The 23,946-nt window shown below is 41.2% G+C and overlaps 2 protein-coding genes and 1 long non-coding RNA gene across 3 annotated transcripts in view; all 3 read left to right on the top strand.

Moving 5' to 3' along the window:
• Positions 1-7,644, top strand: part of LOC115368090 (class I histocompatibility antigen, F10 alpha chain-like) — a 410,352-nt gene extending 402,708 nt beyond the window's left edge. Inside the window, exon 11 of the mRNA XM_030064077.1 lies at positions 7,543-7,644. The gene's annotated coding sequence lies outside the window, so the exon portion shown is untranslated. The remainder of the gene's footprint in view (positions 1-7,542) is intronic.
• The window catches only part of LOC115368084 (uncharacterized), a 447,723-nt gene that overhangs the window by 345,662 nt on the left and 78,115 nt on the right, over positions 1-23,946 (top strand). The window contains exons 5-6 of the mRNA XM_030064065.1: positions 5,491-5,567; positions 22,524-22,636. Coding sequence (XP_029919925.1) covers positions 5,491-5,567; positions 22,524-22,636 — 190 coding nt within the window. The remainder of the gene's footprint in view (positions 1-5,490; positions 5,568-22,523; positions 22,637-23,946) is intronic.
• On the top strand, positions 16,434-16,998 carry LOC115368112 (uncharacterized). The gene is made up of 2 exons (XR_003928980.1): positions 16,434-16,463; positions 16,852-16,998. It is a non-coding gene; the product is annotated as an uncharacterized LOC115368112 (long non-coding RNA).

The following is a 23,946-nucleotide window of genomic DNA, read 5'->3' as shown; positions in this document are numbered from 1 at the left end:
AATGGCACATCGCTGTTGCGCCTGTTTCCTCAGAACAGGATGAGCAACATCTTCTGTTGACAAGCACTGACGTGTATACTGGGCTCTGATGAGGGCAACAATAGATTATGCTTTGTATATAGTGCAGCTGCTAAAACACATCTAAATAGAATTGATAGGATATAAAATAAAACACTGAGGACTTATGCTGGTGCAAGGAGATCAACACCGATTAAGGCCATGCAGATAGACTTAGGAGAAGCACCATTAAATCTGAGAAGAGACAAAATAATGCTAGTATATCGGAGTTGTTTACGAGGATGTGGATATGAGTTGTAATACAGGAATGCTGGGAATACAATCTTCAAGTTCATGGTTTTGGTTGGATAGCAAAGGCTAAGTCAGAAGAATATAGGCTGGGAAATATATATTTTAACTCCCCTACTCCTATTTGTAATGTTCACACTGGTTACTCCCAAGATCAAAAGGTAGATCTTAGTATAATGGAATTAAAGAAGGAATGGGAAGAGAGTGGGACCGGTTATTTGGTTATTCAATATATAAGAAATAAGTACAAACGAAAGACCAGACAAAATATCTAATAATAATAATAATAAAAGCAACCAGCATGAAGGAGGCATAAATACCTTTTGGCTAAGGAGAAGTGAAGGGAATACTCAGGAAAGAAATGATGAGGAAGTATCAGGACAGATGGGACAGGGATAACAGCAGTAGGAAATATTAAGAAAACCATTAATACAAATGGTGTAAATAGAGGAAACAGAAGGGAGGAGACCGTTTTAACGAGGCTGAAGTTTGACCATGCGGGATTAAATAAAACATTATATTTGATGAGGAAAGAACATCAGATGAATGTGCAGAATGTCAAACTACAGGAAATGCAGAACATATACTGATGCACTGTCAAACGTATAGGGAAGAAAGGATCATGTTAGATCAAAAGATAGGTAGGGCAGGAAGGGAATGGAATCTGGAGGGTATTTTGGGAACAAATGGAGATGGGGTGAAAGATATAGACAGAAAGCCGGTAGTATAGAATATCTGAAAGAGACAATATTATTTCATAGACACGAGTTATTATTATTATTATTATTATTATTATTATTATTATTATTATGTAACGCAATAAAGAGCTATGACCTTCTCCGGTACAGTAAGTGACGGTATGCACCTGAAAACAATGGTTGCAACCCGCCATTAGACAAAAGAGGAAGAAGGAAGAACACCTTCCGGGATGAGCAGGCAACCGGTTTTCTGCCCCAGTTTCGATCCCACCATAGTTTTCACGTCGCAGCAGCCTGTTCTGTATTTCTATTGCCTATAATGGTGCATCCCTGTTCCGACTTTTCCCTCAGATCAAAAAACGTCCTCCGTTCGGAGGGTCGGAAAGTCTCATCAACCGGGCGATGTATTCACTCTTTTGGACTTTATTTCTTTATCCAGTCTAGATGAATGAGTTTATTTTGTTGCTCCTCTTCTGTCATGTTGCATCTCCAGGTAAGCTCACATTTTACATATATTTCCTGTGTTACATGTTGGCCTCTAGTCCGCTACAACTAGACAACTTTGTTGCTTCTGCTTCAATACGATATCCGCTATCAACTTCTGATTCAGGAGGATTCTTATATTATTTCCACCTCTTAATATAATTATATATATTCATATAGATATAATTGTAAAAAAAAAAACAAAAACAAACAAACAAACAAAAAAAAACATTATATAAATCAGTGTGAGGAGTGAACTACTAATGATTGTTACTTGCTAAGTCATTAAGGATTTATCTGTAAATTAATTGTCATTAATTACTTAACAGCAAACTGGATTTGAAGACTTTCACTTTATATTATGATATCCAGGGTTTAGAAAATAACTACATGAAAAGACATTAAAGCACATTATGGGTTATTTTTGAAGCATTTTGTAACGCCAAGAAAATATTACTGTTGTTGAGGACAGAATCAACTGTGTTTTTGAAATAAGTCATGGATTTCATAACATTAGTTTTAGATCAAAGTATACACTCCCTCCATCTTAGTCATTACCAGGGCCGGGTCTACGCAGGGGCAAGAGGGGGCCTGGCCCCCTCAAATAAATGTTGTGCCCCCTCAAACTAAATCCCCCAAAATATATTCAGTTAGACATGGTAAAAGGTGCTGGAGCACAATGCCCCCTCAACATTTGTGGCTGCCCCCTCATACATGCCTGGCTAGACCCGGCCCTGGTCATTACTGTCCTATTTCAGAATTTTTGAAAACTTTCACGATACATACATACATTTATTGTAGATATTATTATTGATTGTAGACATAGGCGGTTCTAGGGGGTGGCAGCTGCCACCCTAGAAAAATGCCTTGCCACCCTAGTTGCCACCCCAATTTCAGACAATTTATTTATTTATTTATTTTTTAAATTGTGGCTGTTTGGAAACTCGCTGTTACGAGACTCAAATGTCCGAGTGCAAGTAAATGCAGCAAAAGATGACACTCCCACTATTTAAAGGGTTGATAAATAAATAAATAAATATTTCTAATGCCACCTTTTGGTTTTCTATTCAATGCTTTACTCATGTACCACAATAATAGAATGTTTTTGAGTTAAAATATCCTCATTTGGGGGTTTTCCAAGCAAATACAGATATATGTGATCGTTTGGTATTAAATCAGCATATATATATTTCTGCCACCCCTTAAAGTCTCCATGCCACCCTCTTGCCACCCCATGAATATTTGTCTAGATCCACCCCTGATTGTAGATGTTATTGTTGTTATCATTGATTGAAGTGAAATTATCAGTCGTGTTCAGGAGTTGATTACATTTCACCATTATAAATGTTCATCTTAAAATGTAAACCTGAGTTTTTGTTTGTCCCTCTTAATCCCACAGTGCTTCACTCCCTGAAGTATTTCGACACGGCTTCATCTGGAGTCCCAAACTTCCCAGAGTTTGTTGTTGTTGGTTTGGTTGATGATGTTCAGATTGTTCACTATGACAGCAACACACAGAGAATGGTGCCCAAACAGGACTGGATGGAGAAGGTCACAGCTGATGATGCTGGTTACTGGGACGGGGAAACTCATGCGTCTCTGGTTAACCAGCACGGCTTAAAAGTCAGCTTTGACAGCTTGAAGAAACGCTTCAACCAAACTGGAGGTTTGTTATGTTTCTCTTTCTGCTGATAAAATGTTTTTTTTTTTATCACAAATTGTTGTAAAGTTACAGGCATGTAGCTTCACACACACACACACACACACACACACACACACACTCACACACACACACAGAAACCCCCCTCTGACACGTAATTTTACACACAGACACACGCACACACACACACACACACACACACACACACACACACACACACACACACACACATCTTTTCACACTTAATATTTTCTAATCTTTATTAAGTAATTTATTTATTAAGTAATTAATTGATAAATTAATAAATTGTTTATTTTTAATCAAGATTTATTTATGTGTGTGTGGCTCTCACTCTGGTTTCCTGCAGACTCTGTCTCTGTCTCTCTCTCAGGTGTCCACATTGTCCAGAAGATGTACGGCTGTGAATGGGACGATGAGACTGGAGTCACTTATGGTTTTTATCAGATTGGTTATGATGGAGAAGATTTTATAGCTTTTGACCTGAGGACAAAGACATGGATCGCTCCAACACCACAGGCTCTCAGCACCAAACACAAGTGGGACAGAGATGCATGTCAAAATGAGCGCTTGAAGAACTACCTCACCTGGGAGTGTATTGACTGGCTGAAGAAGTATGTGGACTATGGGAGGAGCACTCTGCTGAGAACAGGTAGACTCACCTGACCTGATGTATGTGATGGTCACAACTATGTTCATCTGCCTCTTGTGTGTTTTTACAGTTTTGTTTTGTTTTTATTGATTGCTTGAACTCATTTTGTAAATGCTTTGCTCACTGTGCCAAAACTCTAAACACAAGCAAATAAGACACAACACCTGGAAATAAACCAATCACATTTATGGCAAACTGAAACACTGTCATCAAAACTTAAAAATCCTTTGTCAAAATGTAACTCTGATGACAAAAGGATACACATTTCCATCACATGAACACACTTTCACATCAGCAGCAACACAATAACATACTTAACACAAAACATTGCATTTTTCACTGCTTTTCATTTATTTCTTCCAAAAGAATTCTGCAAAGCTCAAAATAGAAATCAAGCATCTTTTTCACAGTAACAACTGTTTCCAAAATAACCAAAAAATAAAAATAAACAAGAAAGGTGTCAACTCAAAACTGTACAAAAACAATACAACAAAATCAAACTATGCACAGTAAGTAGCAGAAAATTCTGTTATGCTGGGGGCTGGGGGAGCTGTGGATCTTGTCGTCTGTTAGGGTCCAGCCACAAAATCTAACCGCACACGATGTCTTCCTCTGCCTCTTTCTCTCACCGCCTCCACGCAAAGTACTCAACATGGCTGACCTGGGGCCTGTTTGTAGTGCTTAGGCCCTAAGTGGTTGGTGTTCAGTTTTCTAAGTAAGTGCTTTCATGTGTGTGTCTCAGGTTTTCTAATTACCTGATGTGTTTTATATTTTGAACATAAGTGTTTTCCCAATTGTAACCACATGCTTTCATTTTTGAGCGAGGTGTCTTCTGTATGAAATAGTGTCTAGTGTTCAGGAGGAAGTGTGTTGCAGAATTGCAAACACAGTTTAAAGCAGCACTTGTGTCTAAGGTATGACCACGCTGTGTTTAAGGTTTAGTTACAGTGAGTTAAAGTTTTGTCACATTGGTTTAAGCATATGTTCTTAGTGTGTAAGCAATCGAAAAAAACTGTAATATGCAGTATCATTACAGTGAATATGAAACAACATATAGAGATGCACTGTACATAAAACTGTAATGTTGTTGCTGTTTTTTTTTTTTAATCTGGATTACACACATCTGTTTTGATCTTTCTGTTTCTCTGTTTCTCAACTATTTCTCTTTTTCTTTGTTTTATTACCTCTCTTCCTCCTGCCTGCTTCTCTCTCTTTGTCTCTCCTGTTTACTTTATTCCTTTTCTCCCTATTTAACTCTCTCTTCCTTTCTATCATTTTCTCTCCTCCTTTATTTGTCATCCTTTCCTACTCCCTTTCTTTCACACTCTCTCCTTCTTTCTCCACCTCTCTCTCTCTCGCTCTCTCTCTCTCTCTCTCTCTCTCTCTCTCTCTTTCTCTCTCTCCCTCTCTCTCTCTCCAGAGCTTCCCTCGGTGTCTCTCCTCCAGAAGACTCCCTCCTCTCCAGTGACCTGCCATGCTTCAGGTTTCTACCCCAACAAAATCATGTTGTTCTGGATGAGTGACGGAGAGGAGGTTCATGAGGACGTGGATCATGGAGAGATTCTCCACAACCACGATGGAACCTTCCAGAAGAGCGTTGACCTGCACGTTTCATCGGTCAAACCTGAAGACTGGGGGAATTACAGCTGTGTGTTTCAGCTCTCTGGTGTCATGGAGGACATCGTCACCAAACTGGACCCAAAAGTGATCAAGACCAACTGGGGCAGGACTGAGATCAAACGTGATGGAGGTGGGAAAGACACGTTTGGTTTATTTGTTCAACTTGATTTGCAGTGAATGTGTTTTGCTTTTGCTCTGCTGGTCTTTTTCTGTTTTTGTTTTAGTGTTTTTGTTTGTCCTGTTCAGTAGGGTTTATTTTATTTTATGGGAAGTTTTAATAAATAATTTATCTAGCTTCCTGTCTCTGTTTTCTCATGCATCATGTGTCAGTCTGAAATCCAATCCAAAAGCTAACCTGCCCTCAATCATAAAACCTTGTTTAAGAAAAAACAGAGTCAACTGAGGTCACCATTAAACCAGTGCATAGATCTCATTCCGGTTCACTGATCACAGAATTTGACCTTCAAACATCTGAAAAACATCTTAAAACATTTTATCTTAAGGCCCTCAAAAATATTAAAATGTCTTACTTATTTTTTTTCACCAGGCAATAACAGGATATTTACACACAAGAAAACGTAATTAATTTACTGCTGTTCTTGTACTGCTCATGTGTAGTTTCAGACCGTCCTTTAGCAATATTCATTTGGAAGCAGGCTGGTTTTGATTCTTTATGTTGATCATTAAAACGATCTTAAGTTCCAAGAAGCAGTGAAAAGGTCTTATAATGTAGTGCTGAACTTGAAAACATCCTGCAGATTACTCAGCATCAGAGGCAAAGTAATAAAGGTTAGCAGTATTGAACACAGGACTGTGTTAATAAATATTCGGAAATATTTAATAACTAGATGATTGGATGTAATGGATGGATGGACAGATTCCTGCTGTAACTGACTTTATACAGGCTCTGATTTCTTTAAATGACTCATTGACTTACTTGTTTATTTTTGGCTCAACAGTGAAGCCCAGTGACCTGATCATCCCCATCGTTGCTGCGGTGGCTGTTATTGCTGTGCTCCTCACTGCTGGCATCGGATTCACAGTGTACAAGAAGAAACAAGGTGAGGAACTCAAAAGTATTTACCCATGTCATTTTTTGGCATTTACCTTCTAAACTTTGAATTCATGGTCTTATCTGGATTGGAGCAAGAGGAGAGCAAAGCTAAAATCTTTGCTCACAAAGATAAGCAACCAGCACTAAAGACTGTAAGGCCAAGAGCCGCAGCAGCAGGACAACCATTATCATGTTCATGTAAGAGAGAAGGGCAAGGGAAGATAACAAGAGCCAAACAGAAAGTTCAGAGCAACTGAGTGAGTAAAAGAGGAGGAGAAAAATTTGTAGGAGAAAATACCTGGCATTTATTACTGTGACAACTGGAATAATTTGCCTTTCTTCTTTATTTCAGCCAAACCCCCTACACCTTGTAAGTAGAACTCACTTTTACTTGATGCTCAGCAGATGTGACTTTGCACACTGCTGTATGTTTAGATAATAACTTGAACATTCACAAAACTAACATGTTTATAAAGCTTTATAGATGTGCAGACAAACAATTTCTGGACTTCCTCCGCCACTAGTAGCTTATAAAAATCAGTTAAAGGTTGATGTAGTTGAACTAAACTAACTGTGTTTCTGACTTTGCAGCTCAGACCAACTCCGCAACTGAACTTCTGAAACCGAGTCCTGAGCCTGATCGCCAAACAGACCACCATGCACACAGTGAGTCATTTACTGGTAGAAGGAACAAATACCGATGAGACTAAAAGTGTCTGCAATTTTTTTTTTTAACTTTTTCAATTCACTGATGAAGTCACTTGATGTTCACTTTGTAGCTGTAAAATGAATCTTCATCCAAAATTAATGAAGGTGAGGGAAATTATCAGTGGGAAAAAGAAACCAAACATTAACATCAGATTTAATTACAAAATCAGAGGTTCATGACTTTACAAAGGTGACATGTACATCTGTTAAAAAAATTGATAACAGAAAGTTTGTGCGAAAATTTGTAATGCACAGTAAGTAAACGTTGTCCAGTGAACTTTTAAAATATGTATATTGAAGTATTTTGTACGTTGTCTCGTGTGGTTATTTTCTGTCTGTTTAAGTTCTTAGATAAATTCTGCACTGGAGATTGTTGAAGATTGAAGATACGCTGTCAGTGTTGTCCTTTTGTATATGAACTGGGAAGAAATGGATCACTAATTATGTATAAAAGGCTTTTATTTTGAAGGGTTTCAGAGGAAGTGTTTATAGTTTCCTTCTTTCTTGTTAAGTGAATTGACGTTATCACTCGGCAGAGTTAATTAGCAGCGGCAGAGTCGACGGATTTTTTCTCCTGTCTCCGTTTTTTCACCTCACACCTGTAGGGCTTACCTGTGTGTTTTTACCTGTTGCAAGGTGTGTTTTTGTTTGGGATTGGACTTGTTGTGGTGCTCCAAGTGTTAAAGTGGATGCAGAAAGTAAGTGCCGTTTTTTATATGGATATATTTTATGCTAATTACTCGGCGAGGGAGCCGACATGTGTGCCATGCATGGGTGTTTACTTAGCGTTTATTTTAACCAGTAGAGGGTGTTATTCGGTTGAATTACTCATGTTTATGGTGAAATGTATGGATGTTGATTTCTTATGTATTATTGTGGTTTTTATGCACAGAGGATAATGTGTATATTATTCTGTTTCTGTGGTAATATTATATTAGTAATAAGAAGACAATTAGATATAATATGATTTATTGTTATCATTTCCAGAAACTGTTACAACACTGAGTGCCACAATAAAGAGCCACAGCTGTTAGATCTGCTGAAAGGAGTCCTCATCTTCTGTCATTATCCTGGTGTCCTGATAGACACAGCATCTTGTTTATTGCATAACCCTGAAAAGAACTAGCTACCAACCCTTACCTCATTTACATTGGTCCTTCGAGCCGGATGCAGCATTCAAGATGCAGTCAGAAGAAGAGTTTTACCCTGATGTGAGACCCAAACGTCTAACACGTCGACCTACTAGACATCAAGATTTTGAGGTGGACTACGTGGGAGATCGTTCCCGAGACCCATCACAGTGGGGAACACCACCCCCTCCCTCAGAGCAGACTGTGTTTTTTCCCCAGGATGGTCCTGTTGATATGAGCCATTTTCGTTCAACCCAGTCTCCCTTTAGTGGCTTCCATGGGGATGCTGCTCATCATGAGACACCTCAGCTAGCCCCGGGTCGCCTTCAGTGGGGAAACCTAGCCTCAGAGATCCTACCTGGAGCTTCTACCTCACTCCAGTGGAGTTCCCACAGAGACCCACCTTTTTATCCAGACATCAGAACCATCCAGGAAGAGAACGCTAAGTTGCTACAATCTCAGCAGGTGTTCCAGTCTACACTAAAGGAACTCCATGAGGCCCGGAAGGAGATGAAGGAGCTAATAGGTGTAGCCCGCTCATTAAGGGAGGACATGGAACGGTCTGCTGGCTCAGCCTCAAGTCACAGCAGCTACAGACCTCTTGGAGTTACTGCTGCAACATCACAGAGTTATCCCATTCCTATCCAGCCAAAGGAAGAAGATGAGGAGGATTGGCCTGATCCTCCGCCATGGCCTGAACCTGAGGATGACCTGCCTACGGGCATGAGTGGTCTTAACCTGGGGAAACAAGATATACAGAACACTCAACCTTCTTATGGTTACCAGATTCCAGCTAAGTCATCCTCTAAGCCTCCCATGTTCGCCTCACTACCTCATCAGCTCACACACCCTGCCCCATATAGTGGGACTCTGCCTTACCCGCCAGCGCAGCCTTCTCAGTCACTCTCTCACCCTGCTCCTGCCTACATAGGCCCAAGACCCCCAGCACCGCCACGAGCATCACCTCCCTCGGCAGCCACCGGCGCTGCACCCTGCTCACTCACACCTAACCAGCCTGTACAGGTTCCTGTGTCAGAACTAGTGTATAGAGGCCCCAAACCTACAATACCCAAGTTCATTCAGCCAGACCCCAGTGAGTTTGCTAGACTCCGCCTCGCCTTAGAGAACCTCCTCCCATCAGACTCCACAGAACTCTTCAAGTACCAGATTCTTGTGGATCACTTGAAGTTGGAGGAAGCTAAGCTAATAGCTGATGCTTATCTAAATTCACCTACTCCCTACACTGACACAATGAGAGCTCTGTATGACAGATTTGGTCAGCCTCATCAGCTAGCTTTAAGGAAGATAGCTAGTGTCTTAGAAGCCCCGGAAATCAAACGTGGTGACGCTGCAGCATTTCAGAGGTTCTCTCTCCAGATCCAATCCCTAGTGGGTTTGCTGAAGACCTTAGGCCCAGAGGGTGAGATTGAACTTAACTGTGGTTCCCATGTGGCTCGTCTCCTGAGCAAGCTGCCAGCAGAACAGAGAGCTGACTTCCGTCGCCATCGGTTCAAGCAGCCTGGGTCTTCACACACGCTGCATGATCTATCAGAATGGCTCAGCTATGAGTCCTGGTGCCTGAGCTTTGACAGCCAAGTCAGTGCAAGAACTAGTAAGGAAAGACAGCCTACTCGGCCTGATACTCGTCCTGGGAAACAGATGGTGACTGTTCTACACGGTCTTGGAGAGCCATCCGGGGATGTCGCCATGCCTAAGCCAAGTTCGGGGAAGAAGAAACCTACGAGCCCAGCTCCCTGTGCCTATTGTCAGAGTGCTGAACATCACTTCAGTCAGTGCAGTGCGGTTGCCAAACTCTCTAAAGAGCAGCTCAAGGAGTGGATTCAGGCTAACAAACGGTGCTGGCGCTGTGCACGGAATCATCAGGCAGCTCAGTGCACCTTAAAGAAGCCCTGCAGTATTTGTCAAGGGAAACACCTCCTAGCCCTTCATGAGGTAAACCTGAGGCCAGAGAGACGTGACAAAGATGTAGCAGGGAAGGAGGAGAGCTGCCTGACTAACTCCGCCTCTGACTCCCTCTACCTCGACCGACCTGGAGCTGGAAATCGGGTCATGTTGAAAGTCGTCCCAGTGCTTCTACACCACGAGGGACGCAGTCTTAGCACCTTTGCTCTGCTGGATGATGGATCAGAGAGATCCATGCTACTACCAGCTGCAGCCAAGTCACTGGGAATGAAAGGCATCCCAGAAGATCTTCCTCTGCGGACAGTCCGGCAAGATATCCAGGTGCTCCACGGACACAAGGTATCCTTCCATGTTTCTCCAGCTGCCAATCATAAGGTCAGTTATAAGATTGAAGGTGCCTTTACAGCTAGCCGTCTCAGTTTAGCTCAGCATACTTACCCCATAGAACAACTTCAGAAGAAGTACAAACACCTTCGTGGCCTTCCCATACCTACCCTGAAGGAGGCCCAGCCATCGCTCCTTCTCGGCTCTGATCAGGCACATCTCATAACCCCTGTGGAACCGGTCAGACTCGGGCCGCCTGGTGGCCCAGCAGCAGTCCACACCAGGTTGGGATGGACCCTTCAAGGTCCTGTCAGATCCATGGGGCGGCCAGCTCACCCTGTGCAGTGTCTCTTCACCTCCTCCCCACCACAGGTGGATGAGCTATTCCGCCATGTCGCGAGGCTCTGGCAGATAGATACTGTACATCACAGACCAGAAAAGGAAGTGACTCGGTCCAAACAGGACCAACAAGCAGTCTCATTACTGGACGCCAAGACAGTGCGCATGGAGGTTGACGGAGTTAGAAGGTATGCTACACCACTACTACGTCATGCAGCCATGCCCCCCCTGTGTGCACCTAAGGAGTCAGTCATGGCTTTATTACGGAGTACTGAGCGGCGCCTCCTGAAAGATCCTGAGAGAGCAGAGATCTATCAAGCGGAAATGCAGAAACTCATAGGAGCAGGTGCTGTGCAGGAGGTCAACCAGGAGAAACCGCCAGAGGAGTGTTGGTACATTCCACATCACCTGGTCGCCCATAACGGTAAACATCGGCTCGTTTTCAACTGCTCTCACCAGTACCTTGGGCAGACTCTGAACCAGTACCTACTTCCTGGCCCCACACTTGGAGCTTCCTTGGTGGGTGTGTTACTGAGATTCCGGGAGCATCGCATTGCTGTAAGTGGAGACATCAAGGGGATGTTTCATCAGGTCCTCCTCCTTCCAGAAGATCGTCCCCTTTTGAGGTTCCTGTGGCGTGACCTGAAGGTGGATGAGCCCCCGAGAGTATTTGAGTGGCAGGTCCTGCCCTTTGGCACAACCTGCAGCCCCTGCTGCGCGACATATGCACTGCAGCGCCATGTTGTTGATCACTGCCAGCCTGATGACATCCTGAGGTTCTCAGTTGAACAGTGCTTTTACGTCGACAACTGCCTCCAGAGTGTGCGTACACCAGATGAAGCCAAGCAGCTGGTGGATCGCCTTAGAGACCTTCTGTTCTCTGCAGGCTTTGAGATGCGACAGTGGGCCTGCAATGAGCCGAGGGTTCTGGATCATTTGCCCCAGGATGCCAGATCTCAGAGCCTGGACCTATGGTTGGCCCTAGACAGGGTCAACCCCCAGGAATCGACCCTTGGTCTCAGTTGGAACTGGGAGAGAGACTCCCTGAGCTACAAGCATAGGCCAGTGTCCTATGACACCCCTACCCTTAGGAATATCTACAGGGTCCTGGCTTCCCAGTACGACCCTTTAGGTTACCTCCTACCTTTCTCTACCAGGGCGAAGCTCATCATCCGACAACTGTGGGATAAGCAGCGAGGTTGGGATGACCCGAACTTACCTGCAGCGCTGCTTCAAGCCTGGTCCAACTGGGAGGATGAGCTCCAGTTCTTACCTCTCCTTAGCTTCCCTCGGGCATATGTGCCCCCAGACTTTGACCCTGAGGCTGTCACTCGTGAAGTGCACGTCTTCGCTGACGCTTCAGAACAGGCTTATGGAGCCGTAGCCTACCTGAGGACAGAGACCAAAGAGGGCCAGGTTCATCTTTCCTTCATCCTTGCTCGTTCCAGAGTGGCTCCTAAACGTGTGCACTCTGTTCCACGACTGGAACTGTGTGCAGCTCTTGTAGCAGCACAACTGGCAAGTCTCCTCATAAAGGAACTCACCTTGGAAGTGGCCCACACCATCTTATGGTCTGACTCTACCACCGTGCTCACTTGGCTCCATTCCCAGTCTTGTCGCTACAAGGTCTTCGTCGGGGCAAGGGTGGCAGAGATCCAGGAACTGACCGAGAACTGCACCTGGCGTTACGTGGACTCGGACCAAAATCCTGCAGATGACCTAACTAGAGGTAAAACTCTAGAAGAGCTTAAGGATCCCAACAGGTGGTCCCAGGGACCCCCCTTCCTTCTGCAAAGCCCAGACAACTGGCCAGAAAGGCCCAAGCCTGAACCTCCAGAGGATCAAGTCGAGCTCCGTAAAACTGCCTTTTGTGGAGCTACAGTCACTTCAGCTACAGGCGATGGCCCAGGTGACATGAAGTATAGTTCCTGGCAAGAACTCATGGAGGCCACTGCCAAAGAGCTCCAGGGAGCAACCTCCTCCAGTACCCCACCAACGGCTGATGAATATCAGCAAGCTGAAACCAGAGTCCTGCAGCGAGCTCAGAAAGAGTCCTTTCCTGAGGACTATAAGTTGCTTGCAGCGGGGAAATCAGTGTCGCCCTCAAGTCGCCTACTCACCTTAGCTCCTGTCCTGGACCAGACCTCTGGTTTGATAAGAGTGGGTGGTCGACTCAGACGGTTGGAAGACCTAGACTTATCCCTACATCCTGTTGTCCTTGATGCAGCTCATCCAGTTGTCCATCTTCTCATCCAGAAGTTCGACAGTGATTTGCATCACCCTGGTCCTGAGCGAGTTTTCGCTGAGTTGCGGAGGTCGTTCTGGATCATCCATGGGCGAGAGGCCGTCCGAAAGCATCAACGGGCTTGTGCCGAATGTCAACGTTGGAGGGGTCAGCCTTCTATTCCCAAGATGTCTGATCTTCCTGCTGCTCGCCTCAGACTGCACAAACCAGCTTTTTACTCCACCGGCGTGGATTGTTTTGGGCCTATGATGGTGAAGATAGGCAGACGCCAGGAGAAACGCTGGGGTATCATCTTTAAGTGCTTAACTACCAGAGCAGTACATTTGGACCTTCTCCGGAATATGGACTCTGACGCCTACTTGATGGCTTTGAGGCGGTTTGTCGCCAGAAGAGGGACTCCTGCGGAACTGTGGTCAGACCAAGGAACTAATTTCAAGGGAGCTGAACGGGAACTCAGAGAAGCCTTTGAGAGTATGGTCCCAGCGTTGCAGCAACAGCTCGCCCGTCAGAAGATCAAGTTCCACTTCAACCCTCCTGCTGCTCCCCATTTTGGTGGAGTGTGGGAACGGGAAGTCCGGTCTGTTAAGTCAGCACTCTACACATGTGTTGGATCTCAACCAGTCCCTGAAGAGGTGCTCCTCACTGTGCTTCTTGAAGTTGAGGCCATCCTCAACTCGAAGCCATTGGGCTTTGTATCGGCTGACATCGCAGACATTGACCCTGTGACACCAAACAGTTTGCTGATGGGGCGGCCTGATGGTTCACTCCCTCAAGTAGTGTACCCAGAGACTGAGATCTTGAGCCGCAGGCGCTGGCGACATTCACAGATCCTAGCGGATCAGTTCTGGTCTAGGTTCATAAGGGAATACCTACCTGGTCTACAGACAAGACAGAAATGGCAGTCCTCTCCCCCCGACCTGCAAGACAAAGCAGTCATCATGTTGGTGGAGCCACAGCTACCACGGGCCCAGTGGCCAGTAGGACGCGTGGTTAAGGTCCATCGCAGTGATGATGGGTGCATCAGATCAGCTGATGTCAACATTAAGGGACACATCTTCACACGGCCTGTAGCCCGGTTGGTAATGTTACCAGCTCTTCCATCTGGTGAGGAAGATCCTCCTCCAAGTTCGAGACTCTCTAAGACTGTTTGAGCCTTTTATTTGATTCAAATGTGCTATGCACATTTGGGGGCGGCTGTATAAAAGGCTTTTATTTTGAAGGGTTTCAGAGGAAGTGTTTATAGTTTCCTTCTTTCTTGTTAAGTGAATTGACGTTATCACTCGGCAGAGTTAATTAGCAGCGGCAGAGTCGACGGATTTTTTCTCCTGTCTCCGTTTTTTCACCTCACACCTGTAGGGCTTACCTGTGTGTTTTTACCTGTTGCAAGGTGTGTTTTTGTTTGGGATTGGACTTGTTGTGGTGCTCCAAGTGTTAAAGTGGATGCAGAAAGTAAGTGCCGTTTTTTATATGGATATATTTTATGCTAATTACTCGGCGAGGGAGCCGACATGTGTGCCATGCATGGGTGTTTACTTAGCGTTTATTTTAACCAGTAGAGGGTGTTATTCGGTTGAATTACTCATGTTTATGGTGAAATGTATGGATGTTGATTTCTTATGTATTATTGTGGTTTTTATGCACAGAGGATAATGTGTATATTATTCTGTTTCTGTGGTAATATTATATTAGTAATAAGAAGACAATTAGATATAATATGATTTATTGTTATCATTTCCAGAAACTGTTACAACACTGAGTGCCACAATAAAGAGCCACAGCTGTTAGATCTGCTGAAAGGAGTCCTCATCTTCTGTCATTATCCTGGTGTCCTGATAGACACAGCATCTTGTTTATTGCATAACCCTGAAAAGAACTAGCTACCAACCCTTACCTCATTTACAAATTATTTATATCATAAATCAAAAACAAGGTCAGGGGGTTACAGAGTCAAGTGCACATTAAAAAAAAAAACGTTGTAACATTATGAATATTTAAATTACTTTTGGATTATTAAGACAAGTTTGTCAAGAAAATAATTTTTTACTAAAAAACAAGAGATTGTACTACAAACATAACAGTACAGTCAATCATGACAGCAGATAATAACAGTAATGCTTCAATTTAGAGTTTATTAATTGGCCAAAAAAACGTTGGATCTCTGGCGTGTCTGGAAAATATTCAGACAGGATAAGAGAATGAGAGGAACCTCGACCCTTCCTCCTGCAGATCACAACACAGTTATCTGAAAAACTTGGTGTACTTATTCTGCTTTGGCCATATAAGGGATGATTCTGTTTATTCTGATGGGAAAATGGTGTTTTTATTATATTATAGCTTGGACTAAATTTTGATTTATTGGTTTGAGGCTTGATATTTGACAAATTCACAACAGTGACAGTTCTAAATCTCTTGTGATTTTTTCTGAAATCTTTTTCTTAAAGTTACTCGATGCTGAAATTTCTTTGCTCACAAGAACATCAGTGGTTGATTTTCCAGTTATGTAAATATTCTGCTAGTGTTTCTCGGGTTTTACTGCTTGAATTCTTTTTCTCACATCCCAAAATAAAACAAACTTTTGATATTTTGTTTAATGAAGATTTTTTTTCTTATTTTATATTTGTCTTGATCTATTATTTTAACTTTTCAGCATTCAAGCGGCTGGAGTTGTAGGGTTGTTGACAGTGTTTTCTCTGTATTCATTTAGCAGCACAGCCGCCACCACAGTGAGGAAATCACCGCTGTAAGACAAATGATAAATTAAAACAGAGTTTGTAATTCGCACTAAGGACTGTAAGGCCAAGAGCCACAGCACCCTGACAATCAGTATCGTGTTCATGTAAGAGAGAAGTGCAAGGGAAAATAAGAGCCAAACAGAAAGTTGAGAGCAACTGAGTGAGTAAGGGAGGAGGGAAAAAAATTTTAGGAGAAAATATATTGTGGCTTTTATAACTTTGACAACTGGAATAATTTGCCTCTCTTCTTTATTTCAGCCGAATCCCCTCCACCTTGTAAGTAGAACTCACTTTTACTTGATACTCAGCAGATTTGACTTTGCACACTAACATATGTATAGATAATAACTTGAACATTCACAAACTAACATGTTTTGAGAGCTTAAAAGATGTGCAGACAAACAATTTCTGGACTTCATCCTCCACTGGTAGTTTATAAAAATCAGTGATAGGTTGATGTAGATCAGCTAAACTAACTGTGTTTCTGACTTTGCAGCTCCGACCAACTCCGAAACTGAACTTCTGGAACCGACTCCTGAGCCTGATCACCAAACAGACCACCATGCACACAGTGAGTCATTTACTGGTAGAAGAAAAAAATACTAATGAGACTAAAATTGTCTCCAAAAAAATCTTAGTTTTTTTTTTTTTTTAACTTTCTTAATTCACTGATAAAGTCACTTGATGTTCACTTTGTAGCTGTAAAACAAATCTTCATCCAAAACTAATGAAGGTGAGGGAAATTATCATCTATTAAAAAAATGATAACAGAGTTTAATTACAAAATCAGAGGTTCATGACTTTACAAAGGTGACATGTACATCTGTTTAAAAAATGATAAAAAGTTTGTGCAAAAATTTGTAATGCACAGTAAGTAAACAATGTCCAGTGAACTTTTAAAATATGTATGTTGAAGTATTTTGTATGTTGTCTCATGTGGTTATTTTCTGTCTTTTTAGGTTCTTAGATAAATTCTGCGCTGGAGATTGTTGAAGATTGAAGAGGCGCTGTCAGTGTCCTTTTGTGTATGAACTGGGAAGAAATGGATCACTAATTATTTATGTCATAAATCAAAAACAAGGCCAGGGAGTTACGGAGTCAAGTAACTCCCTGAATAGTTAAATTACTTTTTCGATTATAAAGACAAACTTGTACAGAAAATAATTTTTACTAAAAACAAACAAACAAACAAAAAAACAAAAAACAGATTGTTCTACAAACATGACAGTACAAAAAACAGGACAAGAGAATGAGAGGAACCTCGACCCTTCCTCCTGCAGATCACAACACAGTTATCTGAAAAACTTGGTGTACTTATTCTGCTTTGGCCGTATAAAGGGTGATTCTGCTAATGCTGATGGGAAAATGGTGTTTTTTTTTTTTTTTTTATTAGAGCTTTTATTTTTAATTTTTTTTTTATTTTTAATATTTTTATTGAAGGACCAATAGGATTTATACAGAAGAAAATACAGGCTTGTATTATCCTTCAGGTTTTTCATTTAACCAACATAACATAACATAAAACACACCACCCTACGCTTCACCCCCTCCACCCCCACCCCCACCACCACCACCAAGGGAAGGAAAAAAAAAAAAAAAAGGCCAGCAAATGAAAGTAGTGGAGGTGACAGTCAAAGTACATCACAAGGATATACAGCTCAAAAGGTACGTGCATCCCACTGGTCCTGGGTTTGTGGGCTGGTTTCTGTCCATTTGTCTAGCAGAGGTTGCCATGTTCTTTGGAAGACTGTCATTGTTAGCAATCTTGTATCAGAGTCTTCCCATATGCAAAACATTACCTAATTCCTTAAGCCACTGGTGGAACTGGGGGCTGGCCTCTGCTTTCCACTGTTGTAGAATGAGGCGCTTGGCCAACAAAGTGCAGAGGGAAATTGCTTGCCCCTCATGAAAGGATCATACTTCACTGAGCCAAAAAATTAGAGCTTTGACTAAGTTTTGATTTGTTAAATCTCCTGTGCTTTTATCTGAAATGTTTTTCTTGAAGTTACCCGATGCTGGAATTTCCGTCCTCACAAGAACATCAGTGACTGATTTTCCAGTTATGTAAATATTCTGCTAGTGTTTCTCGGGTTTTACTGATTGAATTCTTTTTCTCACATCCCAAAATAAAACAAACTTTTGATATTTTATTTTAAACAGAGACAGACATGGGATAAAACTAGAGTTATGGCCCTCAGCACCACAGCTGCAAAAAATGACAGAGGAAACACTGCTGTGGGACTTCGTAAGTTTCTGTGTAAATAGAGAATGAGTAAAAATGTTGAAAATATGTTTTGGTTTTGGATAATATATATATGTATTTATAGAAATGGGCCTTTCCTCTTTGAACACATGCAGAGCACCATCACTCCAAATGTGTTAATGGGTTTGGATTGACTTAATGAATGTCAAAGTCAGTTGCGTTCCTTTTTATATCACTGTTTTGCTTTTCAATAAAGTTTCTGATAAACCAAAAGTCTGTTTTTTTAAATTAGTATTCTATTATCTATTCATCTGTAATTACAGCTAAGATATGGCCTGAGGATGACTTCATCTGGTTCATCAGCTTGTAAGGATTACACAGTTATAAAGACAATGACAAAACAACTGTGATTATTATTTTTTTACACCCATCACGTCCTTGCACTCTCGTTGCCTCATCTCAAAACATGAGGATGAAAATAAAGTGTTGTGAAAACAGTTTAATGATATTCACCAGACCGCCTTTCATGTCAGACAGGCCTTACACAAAGATGAGATGGTTAAAGGTTACAAACAAAAACTAAAAGACAGACTGAATTTCTACTTATCCCACACTGCAAAAAATATCAAGGTGGTTCAACTTGAACACTTAAGTTTCCCTGCTGCCTGAAGATCATGAGTAAAACCCACTTAAGATTAGAATTAGTTTCAGCTTACAAGCTCAAGTGGAAAATGTTGATGCAGCTGTTAGGACTCCATTCTTTCAATGCAATATTCAAAGTTGTAAAAGTGAAGTAACTAATGATTATTTCTTAACTTCACTCCCTGATGTTAAAGTATGGTAGGAATGCACCCTAATCCCAATCTGAGTTTGGCAAGTCAAAAATAATGTTTTTTTTCTGATTCTGAAATCATCCTTCTACTGTTTCTACAATAGTTCGACTTTTAATAGCTCAGATAATATTTTCACAATCTGGGTTTGATTATGAAGATCAACACTGCCTTAGCTGTCTATAATATCTTTTACTTTGAAGCACTTCTTCTTACTAAGGCCCTTCACCCACAATTGCTCAGTTTGTCCAGGCGACCAGCTCTTGGAAGAGTCCTGGCTGTGCCAGACCTCTTCCATTGAAAATTATGGAGGCCGCTGTGCTTTTGGGAACCTTAGGTGCAGCAGAAAATTTTCCATAGCCTTCCCCAGACCTGTGCCTTGCAACAATCCTGTCTCTGAGCTCTGCAGGCAGTTCCTTTGACCTCATGGCTTGGTTTTTGCTCTGACATGCATTGTCAGCTGTGAGGCCTTCTATAGAGAGGTGTGTGCCATTCCTAAATCATGTCCAATCAATTTAATTTACCACAGGTGGACTCTAATCAATTTGTAGAAACCTCTCAGCAACCATCAAGAGAAATGGGAGGCACCTGAGCTAAATTTCAAGTGATGTCGCAAAGGATCTGAATAATTATGTCAATATGATATTTCAGTTTTTTCATTTTGATAAATTTGCAAAAATCTCTTACATGATAAACAACACACATACAAACTAAAGAACTTAATAGGGAACATGAGCCAAACAGCAACAAACCTGGCTGAGGTAATGTCCCAAAAGCATGCTGGGAACCTTCACCACTATGCCAAGATTGAGTTGAATGAACGTTTAAAATTCTCACACAGTCCAGACAATGAATTAAGTTCAAAATGGGAAAACTTAAACAGCTGAGTTTGATATTCAGAATGAATCATGGTACATTAAGTTAAAGGTAACAAACAAGTGGAAATAACAAATGAGAGGTGTTATTTCTTGCAGTGCATGTGCCATAACCTTGGCAGTGTCTTTTCATGTATCATTTACTGCCTTTCCCTCCGTTCATCATCTGTTCATTTACATTTTGAAGAGGCACTGTCAGTGTTGCCCTGACCTATGTGGAAATATTCAGACAGGACAAGTGACTGAGAGGACCCTCAACCCTTCCTCCTGCAGATCACAACACAGTTAACTGAAAAACTGTGTGCACTTATGTAGCTATGCCTGTATAAAGGATGATTCTGCTCATTCTGATGGGGAAAAGTGTTTTTGTTATGTTACATACCAACAGCTTTGACTAAGTTGTGACTAAGCTTTTTTAATGTTTAGTATTCGCACAACTAGGAAAGGTTTTTGTATATCAGTTTGTGGGGTGAAGCTACAGAACAGTCTCGGTGTGGAGTTAAAGCAATGTCAAAATATTAACCAGTTTAAAACAAGATATAAGGAAAGAATCTCCATGAGGTATGAGGTTAATGAATAATGTTATTTATATTTTTGTATTTTTTCTGGGTTTTGTTCACATTACTACATGTATATGTATTTTTGCTCTCTGTTTTCTTTCATTTTCTTTGTTTTTGGTGCTTTTGCATGCATGCATAAATGAATGTGTGTGGGGGTATTATTATTATGTGTATAAAGAAAAAAGTGTATATATACTATGTGTATGTACATGGATTATGTATATGTTATTGGTGTGCATTAACTGAGTAATTGTGAAAAATGGTGGGAGTACATAAGTTATACTTCTCACTCCTTTTCAAATATGCACTTTTTATGTTGATCTTAAACTCGTTATTTCATATTCAAAATAAAAATGCTCAGTCAATCCATGTTTCAATCAAATCAAGTTTTGATTTCTTGATTTCAGTCGTGATATATGACAAATTCACAACAGTTACAGTTCTAAATCTCTTGTGATTTTATCTGAAATGTTTTCCTTGAATTGAATGGAATTTCATAAATAAGTTAATATTAATAATACAAATGACCCACACACAGACACACATACTAAAGCCACTGGAAAAAACAAGTCTTTTCCCTCTGTAAAAGAAACTTGTGATAAATGATCTCAGCTTCCACTTTCAGCTAAATCAAATGAGCAGTCACAGATTTCACCTTTGAAATGGATCAAACCTGCAATGGACAAACAACTGATAATAAATCAGTTATTTTAATCATTGACAGAAGCTGATCTCTAAAACCTTTCCTCATCTCTCTCTTGCTCTCCTTCTCAGCTTCTCTACACTGTAAGCTGTATGATCATTCTTTGGATTATAAGTCACTTCTACATGTCTTTACTCGCCTAGAGACAAATCTTTTTGTAAGTGTGTAGCCTGGATGAGTACAGCTTTTCTACCCCAGTTGCTATCCCACCATAGTAATTCACGTCGTAGCAGTCTGTTCTGGATTTCTATTGGCTAGAATGGCACATCCCTGTTTCGACTTTTCCCACAGATCAAAAAACATCCTCCGTTCAGAGGGTCGGAAAGTCTCATCAGCCAGGCGATTTATTCACTCTTTTGAACTTTATTTCTTTATAAAATCAAAATGAAGGAGTTTATTTTGTTGCTCCTCTTCTGTCATGTTGCATCTCCAGGTAAACTCACATTTTAAATATATTTCCTGTGTTACATGTGGGCCTGTAGCCCGTTACAACTAGAGTTTGATTTAGTTACTGCGTAGGCTGATATCAGATTGAAACAGCGTTTGGAGATTTTCACATCTGTCTGTTACGTTCAGTTTTGGATAAATCGTCAAAAAGTACTCTGTGTTGTAATCGCCCCGACAAAATTGCCAAATTAAGGGTTAAGGTAATGCATAATCAAGGTAATGTAGATTAATTTATATCAGGCCTATCCACTGCATCCTGTTGATTCTATAATTAAAGGACTGTCACACTGCGCTTTCACATCACCCACGTTCCTGAAATATTTTACTATACCAGGTAGTGTGTCCTCTAATAGCAAACACTCAATTTGATTAACTATACCAGACACAGCCGCCTGAGGGCGCTGTTCTCATCACTGAAAACTGAAACCAAACATCCCTCCTACTAAAAAATTTAAACTAAAATTATTATTATCATCATTATTTTACCAAAGAATTAGTGAACTACTAATTATTGTATTTGCTAAGTCATTAAGGAATTATCTGTAAATTAATTGTGTCATTAATGACTTAGCAGCAAACTGGATTTGAAGACTTTCACTTTATATTGAGATATCCAGGGGTTAGAAAAGAACTACATGAAAAGACATTAAAGCACATTATGGATTATTTTTGAAGCATTTTGTAACACTAAGAAAATATTCCTGTTGTTGAGGACAGAATCAACTGTGTTTTTGAAATAATTCATGGATATCATAACATTAGTTTTATATCAAAGTGTAAACTCCCTCCACCTTAGTCATTACTGTCACGATACAGACATACATTTATTATAGATATTATTATTGGTTGTAGATGTTTTTGTTGTTATCACTGATTGTTTGTTTTTGCCCTGCAGTCTTAGAAAAGAAACTGAAATTATCAGTCGTGTTAAGGAGTTGATTACATTTAACCATTATAAATGCTTATCTTAAAATGTAAACCTGAGTTTTTGTTCGTCCCTCTTTGTCCCACAGTGCGTCACTCCCTGAAGTATTTCAACACGGCTTCGTCTGGAGTCCCAAACTTCCCAGAGTTTGTTGTTGTTGGTTTGGTTGATGGTGTTCAGATTGTTCACTATGACAGCAACACAAAGAGAGTGGTGCCCAAACAGGACTGGATGGAGAATGTCACAAGTTATGATCCTCAGTACTGGGAGAAGGAAACTCAGAGGTTTCTGGGTGACCAGCCGGTCTTCAAAGCCAGAATTGAAACCTTGAAGGAACTCTTCAGCCAAACTGGAGGTTTGTTTATGTTTCTCTTTCTGCTGATAAAATGTTTTTTCTTCACAAATTGTTGTAAAGCTACAGACACACACACACAGACACACACACACACACACACACACATGTTCTTTACATACACACACAGACACACGCACACACACACAAACACACCAAAAAATGCCCAAAAAATAAAATCTTGTTTTTTTCCCCCAAGCTTCTTAAGCTAGATTTATTTATTTATTATTAAGCAGTTTATTGTAAATCTAAAATTATTTAATCTAGACTATTTTAATCTAGATTTATTGAATCTAAATTTATTTACATGTGTGTGAATCTCACTCTGGTTTACCGCAGACTCTGTCTCTGTCTCTCCCTCAGGTGTCCACACCTACCAGAACATGTACGGCTGTGAATGGGACGATGAGACTGGAGACACTGATGGTTTTAGTCAGTTTGGTTATGATGGAGAAGACTTTATAGCTTTTGACCTGAAGACAAAGACATGGCTTGCTCCAATACCACAGGCTGTCAGCACCAAATTCAAGTGGGACAGAGATGCAGTTCGAAATGAGCGCTGGAAGAACTACTTCACCCAGGAGTGCATTGATTGGCTGAAGAAGTATTTGGACTATGGGAGGAGCACTCTGCTGAGAACAGGTAGACTCACCTGACCTGATGTATGTGATGGTCACAACTATGTTCATATGCCTCTTCTGCTTGCAATGTACAGTAACATTACAGTGGATATGAAACAACATATAGGCACACTGTAAAAAACTGTAGTGTTGTTGCTGTGTTTTTAAGGTTACACACAGCTGTTTTGATCTTTCTCTGTTTCTCATCTATTTCTCTCTTTCTTTGTTTCCTTACCTCTCTTCCTCCTGCCTGCTTCTCTCTCTTTGTCTCTCCTGTTTAATTTTTCCCCTTTTTCCTCCGTATTTAACTCTTTCTCTTCCTTTCTGTCATTTTTCTCTCTTCCTTTATTTGTCACGCTTTCTTTCTCCCTCTATCTTTCACTTTCTTTCTTTCTTTTGGTCTTTCTTTCTCTCTCTCTCTCTCTGTCTCTCTCTCTCTCTCTCTCTCTCTCTCTCTCTCTCTCTCTCTCCCCAGAGCTTCCCTCGGTGTCTCTCCTCCAGAAGACTCCCTCCTCTCCAGTGACCTGCCACGCTTCAGG

Source organism: Myripristis murdjan, chromosome 11 (genome assembly GCF_902150065.1).
Source record: "Myripristis murdjan chromosome 11, fMyrMur1.1, whole genome shotgun sequence".
Lineage (NCBI taxonomy): Eukaryota > Metazoa > Chordata > Actinopteri > Holocentriformes > Holocentridae > Myripristis > Myripristis murdjan.
The sequence above is the reverse complement of the archived record's forward strand: the minus strand, read 5'-3'. Positions and strand labels throughout refer to the sequence as shown.